This window comes from Haplochromis burtoni, unplaced genomic scaffold (assembly GCF_018398535.1).
Source record: "Haplochromis burtoni strain Fernald_Lab_line unplaced genomic scaffold, NCSU_Asbu1 Contig_13, whole genome shotgun sequence".
Lineage (NCBI taxonomy): Eukaryota > Metazoa > Chordata > Actinopteri > Cichliformes > Cichlidae > Haplochromis > Haplochromis burtoni.
In genome coordinates this window covers 4297391-4307099 of record NW_024582374.1, presented here as the reverse complement: position 1 = coordinate 4307099, position 9709 = coordinate 4297391, and the positions used below count along the sequence as shown (strand labels likewise).

At 43.1% G+C, this 9709-nt stretch overlaps 1 protein-coding gene across 1 annotated transcript; it reads left to right on the top strand.

Moving 5' to 3' along the window:
- Positions 1-324: 324 nt before the first annotated feature.
- Positions 325-9195, top strand: abhd17ab (abhydrolase domain containing 17A, depalmitoylase b). Its single transcript, XM_005932474.2, has 5 exons — positions 325-1399; positions 1995-2365; positions 3567-3761; positions 4526-4705; positions 6314-9195. Exons 2-5 carry the CDS (start codon positions 2001-2003, stop codon positions 6537-6539), a joined length of 966 nt encoding a protein of 321 aa, XP_005932536.1. The 5' UTR covers positions 325-1399; positions 1995-2000; the 3' UTR covers positions 6540-9195.
- Positions 9196-9709: the final 514 nt, after the last annotated feature.

The following is a 9709-nucleotide window of genomic DNA, read 5'->3' as shown; positions in this document are numbered from 1 at the left end:
TGTGTGTGTGTGTGTGTGTGTGTGTGTGTGTGTGTGTGTGTGTGTGTGTGTGTGTGTGTGTGTTAATATAAACTGTTGGGGAGAGTTACAGCTTAAGAGTGTTGACCTGTGGAAGACCCACCTTCCTTTAGGACACAAAACAAGCTTAAATCATTTACTTACATTTGGGAAGGGGATTTTTTCCCCTTCCCACAGTTGGGAAGTACCTGGTCATTTGATTGTTGGTTTTTCTTTGTATTTTTTTCTTACATCTTTACAATATAAAGCGTCTTGAGGTGACTGTTGTTGTGATTTGACTTTATATAAATAAAACTGAACTGAGAAATTAAAGGGGATATAAGCTGTTAATTGAATTGAGATCACACATAGATCCATTAGGGCACAATGTGCTCTTTATCAAATAAAATTAGTTGTAAGTAGCACATATCATCTTTGATGAATCAGCCGGGTCTCCAAGTAACTGCGATGACACTTGGATTATGAGAAATACCGTGAATTGAGCTTCTTTATCTTTAAAGATACAAATTAACAGTCAAGTTCAAACATGTCACCTTTTACAGCGCCGTCATCCGCGCTGATAACACCTTTCCCATAATTGTCCAATGGAAACTTCCTGCGTCATATCCGGTCAACTGTCACTTCCGGATGCGGTGAAACTGCAGAGAAGTAGGAAAACACCGCATCTGTGTGGATTAATAACGACAGGCAGGGCTGTGTATAAACCGGGAGGACACGCCAGCAGCGTCCAGAATGGGCTCGCGGACAGAAGCGTTCACACCGGGATCTGCATTTTAACGGCGCTGTACGTCACAGCGCGAGCCCGCTTTTACCGAGCAGCTGTGTTTGTGTCCTCTTGCTAGCTTAAGCCAGCATAGCGTTAGCTGGGACGCGCTAAAAAAAAACTACGTCTCTCCGGGAAGCGAGGGGAAGACTTGTCCCTTCTTTTGGTCTTCACTGTCACTTCTTCGGACAGGGGGCACAGAGGGACATCTCTGTGTTCGTGTATAAAGTTAGTTTCGGTCACTTTGAGGGCAGGACTTTTATTGGAAGCGAGTCTCCCAAACTGAGAAGTCGGGATCTCAAACTAAAACCAGCTGCTGGTGTTTTTATTTAGTTAGCTCTCCAGGACGCGTTTGGAGAGAAAAGCGCGTCGTTTGTCTGTTCCAGGGTGTAAAATGAGTGGAATGTGGCGTTCAGGGACTACAAAGAAAAGCCAGCAGACACTTTGTAAATAACACTTCCCTGTCAGCCGGAAGGCTCCAGCTCTTTTTCCTTGTTCAGCTGACAGGGCTGCAGGCAGCGTCCCGAGTTTGAATTCTGGTCAGGTGGAAGGAAGACTTCCTTGTTTGTTTTGTTTCAGCACAGCTCGTTTCTCTTTGACCAGGCTTCAACTCAACAGGTAGGTCTGCTGTTTCACACGGGGGGGTCATGTTGGTCCCCGTGTACGTGCATTTATTCTCACTCATGACTTGTAATAAAAACAACGAGCATTAGTCACTGTGGTTTACCTGGAACTCTATAAACATCAGTGTGAAGTATGAAGAAAAAACGATGGGTCTGTGGCTCAAGTCTGTCAAATCATTTAACACATTTAATATATGGTCCATCACAGCTGCAAAAGCCCAGGTTGGCGTTCAGATTTCTTAAAAAAACAACAACAAAAAACAAAAAAACCTGAAACTTATCCTGTGAATAATTATTGAGCCACATTTAAGGAGATTAAGGCGCTCAAGGTGGCAGACTTTTACAGATTATTATCATTATTGCTGGGTAACGTTTTTATGATTGACAGTGCATTAACCGTCAAAATTAATTTAATATGTTTGAAATGCTTTCTGCCAAAACTGGTGTAGACAAATCTTCATCCCCATTGTCGGCACCCACAGACTAAGGGCCTTGTGCATTAAATTGTAATAAGTGTTTCATTGTGTTAACGTTTGCATGATGTGAATTCATTTGCACAGTGATCCTCTTGTCTGTGTTCTTCTTCTCAGTGAAGGATGAATGGCCTCTCTCTCAGTGAGCTCTGCTGCCTGTTCTGTTGCCCGCCTTGCCCGAGCCGCATTGCCGCCAAGCTAGCTTTCCTGCCCCCAGAACCCACGTACACCTTTCTGCCAGACCCAGAGGCGGGCCCTGCTGCACCAGGGGCGACGGGGACATCCAGCCTGCGGGCGCGGAGTGGCGCTTCAGTTGCTGGAAGCGGGGGTACCGGGGCCGTAGAGGGGGGATGGAAGCTTCACCTGACGGACCGAGCGGAGTTTCAGTACTCTCAGAGAGAGCTGGACACTACGGAGGTCTTTCTTGCTCGATCCAGCCGAGGGAACAGAGTCGGCTGCATGTACATTCGCTGCGCTCCTAGTTCCAGGTAAATGGAATTAGCTGTCAGCTGTGACTGACAGGTATGTCACACTCGCTTTGAAGCATTTAAACCGTCTTCTTCCTCAACAGTCTTGTTCACGCCCAGGTTTGCGTTCTTTTCTTTTCTTGTTGACTCAGCTGACGCAAAGATTTTCTCTTCCTGGTTTTTTCTGTAGATCATGGCACACCCGTCAGACTTTATTCTGTTGTCTTTATTCTTTCTCATTATTTTCTCTGCTTGTTTGTAGAGCCTTAAAGTTGAATTTGCTGTTGTTTGTGATACTGATCGCAGTAAAAAGATTTGCACACTCCCTGACAACATAAGTTTCCAGTCAGAGACAAAACATTTGCAGCTATGTGGTGTGATTGACTTTATTGGCCGTTGTTGGTAAATGGCTTTATAAGAGGAAATAACCTTCTTCATCTTAGAAGGTTTGACAGTATTTTATGAGATGTAAAAGAATTTAACTCTAACTGCTACTGATTAATTTACCAAATGAATTAAAAAGAAATGGACAGGCTTGTGTTACAGTCCATTTATCTTGCATTAATGTGTCTCTAGTATTACAAAGAATGATCCCAGGCCTGACGTGATATGGCAGAGTCATTGTTTTGCTGCTTTCTAAGTGGAAAGGCCAAGAGCGAAGCCACGGGCTGCAAGAGCTCATAAACAAAACCACCGAGGGAGAATTTCAAAACAGTCGGTGTGTAGAAAAAGTATCAGGTTACTCCAGAGAGCACAACACGCATTCATGAATAACAGCCAAGGGCTAGATACCCAGCGTTCACAGTGGATACCCTGCTTCTCAGGTTATACTAAATGTCTGGAAGCAAGAGTCCTTCGTGGTAAATAATCCTTCAACCTGCAACAGTTTTATAGAATCAAGTACCTTTTTGATTTAAACAGCAGGTTACTTGTGATTTGATTAATTTCTGTGCACAGTTGGTTTTCTGCCTTAATAAAAGTTCTGTGTTTAGCTATGCTATTGTTGGCAACGCTAAACAAGAATATTTCTCATGTAATCACAATGTAGTTCTCTATATATCATATATTTCTGATTAGAGCACAGCAGAGGCTGGATCTTTGGCTCCAGTGCTGATATTGATTTTTATTTATTTATTTTAAAGGAAATAGGAAAACCGACAAGCGTGCACCTGTCTGTGTCTGTTAGCTCGTTACTAACCCTTTGTCTGAATCATCCCTGCAGGTTTACGGTGCTTTTCTCCCACGGCAATGCAGTTGACCTCGGCCAGATGAGCAGTTTCTACATTGGCCTCGGCACTCGCATCAACTGCAACATCTTCTCTTATGATTACTCGGGCTATGGCGTCAGCACCGGCAAGCCCTCCGAGAAGAATCTGTATGCAGACATAGATGCTGCCTGGCACGCCCTGCGTACACGGTATGTGATGATGCAGTTGGCCCAAACGTGTCCTTCGAGGTGTAATTTTATTATCCCAGGCGAACTTGTTCGGGCAAAATGGGGCATGAGTTTACAATGGATACAGCTGGGATCAAACGATGTTTAAAATGTGCCCAGGCAAAAAATGCCTTTGCTGTGAGAAGTGCTAAAGAAGAGAAAAAGCAGAAAACGAACGTTCGAATAAAGGGGCGTGATGAAGGGGGTTGAATGGAGGTGGTGGTGAGGACGGAGCAGAGTGAGGACAGCTGCTGTGTGAATAAAGAAGAGCGAGATGGATGGATGAGGGAAGGCTAAGGGGTGATGTATCTCAAGGGCGTTGTAGGGTGATGAAGTGTCTCATTAACAGAAGCGGTGCTGTGCTAATACAGCTGTAGCCCGGGGGTTACAAAACAGAGCGCTAACTAAAGGTCGGCTCATGTAAAAGTCACCGTTGTGTGTCATTCTTTACTCAGGTCTTAATTTCAGCATGTTGAAAAAAATATGCATGTGCTTTCTGAAATATAAATAAATAAATAAAAATTTGAATTTTAGAAACTGGTCAGTCATTTTTGGTGACTATAAAAAATTTACCTGACATGTGACCTTTGACCCTTGAGGAACAAAATTCTTTCTGAAAAATAACCAAAGCATTAATGAAAGTACTGTCAGTAATCATTAGTACACCAAAGGTAATATTTGTGGATTTGGCTGCTGTCTCTCGTCTGTATTATACGTATTTTTTCTTTCTGTTTATTTCTAACCAGGTATGGCATAAGCCCGGAGAACATCATCCTGTACGGGCAGAGCATCGGTACAGTTCCCACTGTAGACCTGGCGTCACGGTACGAGTGTGCCGCCGTGGTTCTTCACTCACCTCTAACATCTGGTATGAGAGTGGCGTTTCCTGACACAAAGAAAACCTACTGCTTCGACGCTTTCCCCAAGTAAGAGAGAGTCTTCTTACCGTTCACACGTTTTGTATGTATGAAGCTCTTCATTTCTTTCCCACATAACATTTTGTTCGTAAACACAAAATGTTAATTTGATATGAACTGGTTTTGTGTTTCCCTGCGTTGTCCAATTAAAATGATGTTTGATAAACTGCGGCATATCAAACACATCATTGCAATTGGCTGTGAAAGCCGTATATGTGATGCATGCTCAGTCATCCTGGTAAGGAAATCCCAGACAGTTGAGCCATTATGCAGCTGTGAGTCAGCTGAGACTGTACAGGTCATGTGGATGAGTTGGAAACGGGATCGGCTTTCTATACTGCCCTCTATCTGTTCGTGCTTCATCTTCTTTCTTTCTGTCGCTGAGTAGGGTGTTTAAACGTCATGCACAAAAACAAAATGCACAATCTGTGTGCTCTGACTCATTGACTGTCTGTTGATATTTTCACATTATTATTAATCTGTCAGCAGAAGAGTATGATTCCCACTTGGACTTGTGAAAGTGTGTTTGTCCAGGGAAAACAGACGTGCTGAAAGGAAAGCCTTTCTTCTTCTGAAGTGCTGTTTGAATTATTTATTTGTTTTTAGTTTTTTCAGTGTAGTGAGTCTCATTTGTTGGAAAATCCTGTTGACACATAGTTTTGTTTTTTTTTGTTTCTTTTTGGACTGGAAAATCACAAAGGCAAGGTTGAGTGCATTTACAAACCACTCGCACTTATACTGGGTGTACTGGTATCAACTGGATGATTGATAATATCTGCTGATTTGTAGGTTATGATTCGTGTTTGCTCTTTCTCACTATGGAAATGCATTGCTATTATGACCACTCAAAGCACTTTGCAAGACACATCTAACCGTGCATGCTGGCAGTGCTGCGGAGCTCACACTCACACAGGTGACTACGTTAGGATCCCCAACGTGTTCATTCTGTGGGACGACATGTGAACTCTACACGGTAAGGCCACCAATGGGGTTTGGACTACAAACCGTCTTTGACTGAGGTGTCTGTACTAACTGTTGTTCCACCATGCCACTGTTTATTTTCAGACTTTACATAATTACGTCTGGAGGACTCATCACACACACTGCCCTGTGTGTGTGTGTGTGTGCTCGTTTTGTTAGTCCAGTTGGACTAACTGTGGTTGTTCAAGTCTCTCTGTAAACAGTTTTAATCCCAGTACGTGCCAGTAGGATTGTTGAAGCTCTTTGTTCAGTTTAACCCCACGTGCTGCCACACATGGGTGTGCAGTTGTAGTGTGGGTGTTCACTCGAATGTGTTGTGGAAGTTCTTTTATTTTTGATCCTTGGCCCCAGAACGAGTCTCTTGGCCACACAATAAGGACTCGGAGTCAGTAGCAGCCCATGTCAGCTTTAGCACAGGAGCTAATATCCGATGGTAAAGTGGGCGAGGAACAGAGGTGGTAGGAAAACAACAGAAGACTTCTGGAGAACTCAGCCTTGACCTGGAGTGGGCACTGCAACCTTTTCCTGCTGAGGGCCACGGGGTCAGACTCGATAACCTGATCTCTGGTCAGAACGGTCCACACTGTTTCAGCGGGTTCTGTTTCTAATTCCTGTTTTCCTTTCTTTCCATTTCAGCATTGAGAAAGTATCCAAAATCACTTCCCCAGTGCTCATCATCCACGGCACGGAGGACGAGGTGATCGACTTTTCCCACGGCCTGGCCTTGTTCGAGCGCTGCCCGAAGGCTGTGGAGCCTCTCTGGGTTGAGGGAGCGGGACACAACGACATTGAACTCTACAGCCAGTATCTGGAGCGCCTGCGCCGCTTCATAGGACAGGAGCTGGCGGTACAGCACGGCTGACCATCAACACTACGCTCGTCATAATGACCATATTTCCCGGTCCGTTCAAAGCACCTCACCTGTTTTTGTCTGAGATGGAAACCATCTGACCCGTCTTAACCGTCCTGTGTGACGTGTGCACATACTTCAGGACGCAGTTCACCTTTAATGGACCGTGGATCATTTAGACGCAGGGGAAAAGAGGCGTCTCTTCATAATCACAGTGGAGACTGTTGGGGTTTGTGTTTGTTTGTGTGTCTTTTAGCAGAAACTTTAATAGTGCAGATGCCTGTACTGTGCAATAACATGAAAAAGAGGGAAAGGTTTTCACTGATAGATGTAAAAGTAGAACAACAAAGTGATCACATGACCTGGAAAGCTCCTGTCACCACCTCAGCGTACACTTCGAGTGGAACTTCATTTCTGTTAGCAGCTTTTTATTAGAGGACTTTTGTTGAAGCAGGTATTATGTTACATTGAATTATTGCACCTGTACAGTTAAATGGAAGCCAATTTAAACACAATATATCATGTTTTAAAGGTATTCGTTTACCTGCATTTTGTTGGCGCAGACTGCATCATCTTTAAAATCGTTTCTAACTTTCATCACGAAGGTTTGAAACCGCTCACAGCTTTTAATCTTGGGGAAAATTATGCTGGCATAAATATGAGTTTATATTTTGCGTCTTGTTTTTACGTATTGAACATTTTGCTCAGGTAACTTTTTCGAGTGTTCGCGATTGTTTAGCGCGCGGACAGCTGAAGCGCCTCAGAAGATTTCATCCAGCCTAAAATATTTCCTTTCAACGAAGCGTTCAACCGAACTTCGATCCTACATCTGAGCTGCAGTCCACACCTCCAGTTTGCTGAGCCGTCGATGCCCCCTCGCGCTTCTCTCTAACACATCTGTGTCCCACTGCTGCTGTGGGATTGGCTGTATGAAAGAAAGACGTTGAAGAGGCTCAGATGGAAAATTCCTTCAGTTCTTTCATTTAATGGAATGCGTTCGAGTCCATTAGCCCCGTCCGTTTCTTTTAGCCTTGTTTATGTCTCGCACTGCTGGGTCACAGCTGTCGGCCTGTTCTTGCTCCTCACGGTGCGCAGAGACAAGGAGAGCAACACTAAAGTTCAACACATTACTCACCTGCAACCTGTCATCAGGGATTTGTTTTTGTTGTTTTTTTTCAGTGAAGGCAGGGAGAGTAACCACATTCAGGTCCATATTCTGATAGTTCCCCAGTTTCGCAGGAACATCTGTGTGATCAGAGCACATGTTCTTCTTAGAACATATCAGCAGATTTGTCAGAGTTAAGCAGGAACACTAACACCAGGCACTAAACAGATTAGTGTTTCATCTAAATAATTTAGACTTTATAACAGCTGTTTGTATTATTATCCTGTCTATGTGTACAAACCTGCATAATGATTAAAGGGGACCTGTTATGCTTTTATCCATTATTAAACAGCACCAAGTTTCAGACGATCTGGCGAGTCGAGGTCAGACTGTCTCTGGTTCTGTGTGATCGCACTGAGAGCCATTGTTTATTATGCTTTTCTCAGAAAACAGATCAGGTCTTGAGCTCCTGCTGTTCACGAGACCCATTGTAGGACAAATAAGGATTATTTTAGGCTGGGAATCATGCAAAGCTACTCTAGTAGAGCCCAAGTATAGAAATATGGAGCTGGAAAGGAGCATAATAGGTCCTCTTTAAGTATCATTTTTGTTTTGTGAGGTGCGTTTTCTGTCTTCTGAGAATATTTTTAGGAAACATTGGCACATTATTTGATTGATCTCAATTCTTCAGCTTGTTGTTGGAGAAATCTGACTAACCCGTAACAGGAGACTGACCTGCCTCGTACCTGAACTGGTACAAATAGATGTTGGAGCCTGTTGGAATTGCTGTAGGTGGCTCTGAGGGTAAATGCATATCTGTTGTGGGGGTTTTCCATGTGTTTTTTTTTTTTTTTTCCCTTTTCTTTGTGGTGATCCAGCAATCCACCAAAGTTTTAAAACTGTAACCAAAATTGTAATATTTATAACAAATTGTAAAGGAATCGGGTGTTTTTGCTTACGTGCGTTGTTGTATTTGAAGCTTAGGCACGATTGATGAACACTCAGATTCTCAACATTTTTGAGGAGAATTTTTAGGCTCGGTGGACAAACCAAAGCTTTTGTTGTTAGTGCTTTACCCAGTTTACCTGCTGCTTATGTTTTATATCTTATGTAAAGAACGTCAAACTGAGCTTATCTTCTTATTCTCTTCACATTTGGATACAGATTCATTGTAAAATTCTCTGTTTGCTAAATAATCGAGTTTTATCAAATCACGTTTGCTTTGAAATATGCAAGAACCGAATATGAACTTGATAAATTAACCAAGTTGGGATTTTTTGTTTTTCTCTAAGCTGTTTATGATTTCTCGTTTGTGCAGGGAGGAAACCACGTGTATTTGAATATGTTTGTGTGATGAAAGAAGATGAAAGGCCGGCTTCATGCCGACACATGAAAAGCTTTTTTCAAACGTGTGGGTTTCTGCTGAGGATTGTTTTATTTTCATCATCAAACATTCTTATCAATTGTTTATTATACTGACAGTTTTTTAGTTTTTAAAGATTTTCTTTCTTTCTTTTTCATGAATTAAAGAGAATAAGTTAATAAATCATAACCAGAAGTTGATATTAAATGTGACTCTTTTTTTTTTTTATTATTATTTTATTTGGTGTCCTTGCTTAAATCTGCCAGAGATGAGTGTTTTCAGCAGTCCCTGATTTTGCACTCATGGCAGACCTGGCACTGGCTGAATAAAGACCTGTCTGCTGTGAAAGGCCTCATGGGGCTGAGCATCGAGGCTCCAGGACTGGCTCGGACGAAGGCAAAATGAGTGTTTAATTGCCTGGTGTTGTCTTCTTTGGCTGATGTGTTGGACGGCTTGTTAGCATCTGAGCCAACAGAGGCTCAAATCGTGTTTTAATTAAAGCAGTACAAGGACTCGGGTCTGTCCCAGCCTCCCCTCGCTGCCTGCTACCGCGTTGAGCTGTGGGGAAACGGAGACAGATGGATCATAAGCTCCTCCCCCTGAACATACACACACTTGCCAGCTGTTTTCAGTGGACCACATAAACTACAGCGTGTCACTCAGAGGCTCGTACGGATTAACAACAGCTGCAGTAATGCGTCCCTCTGTGTACGG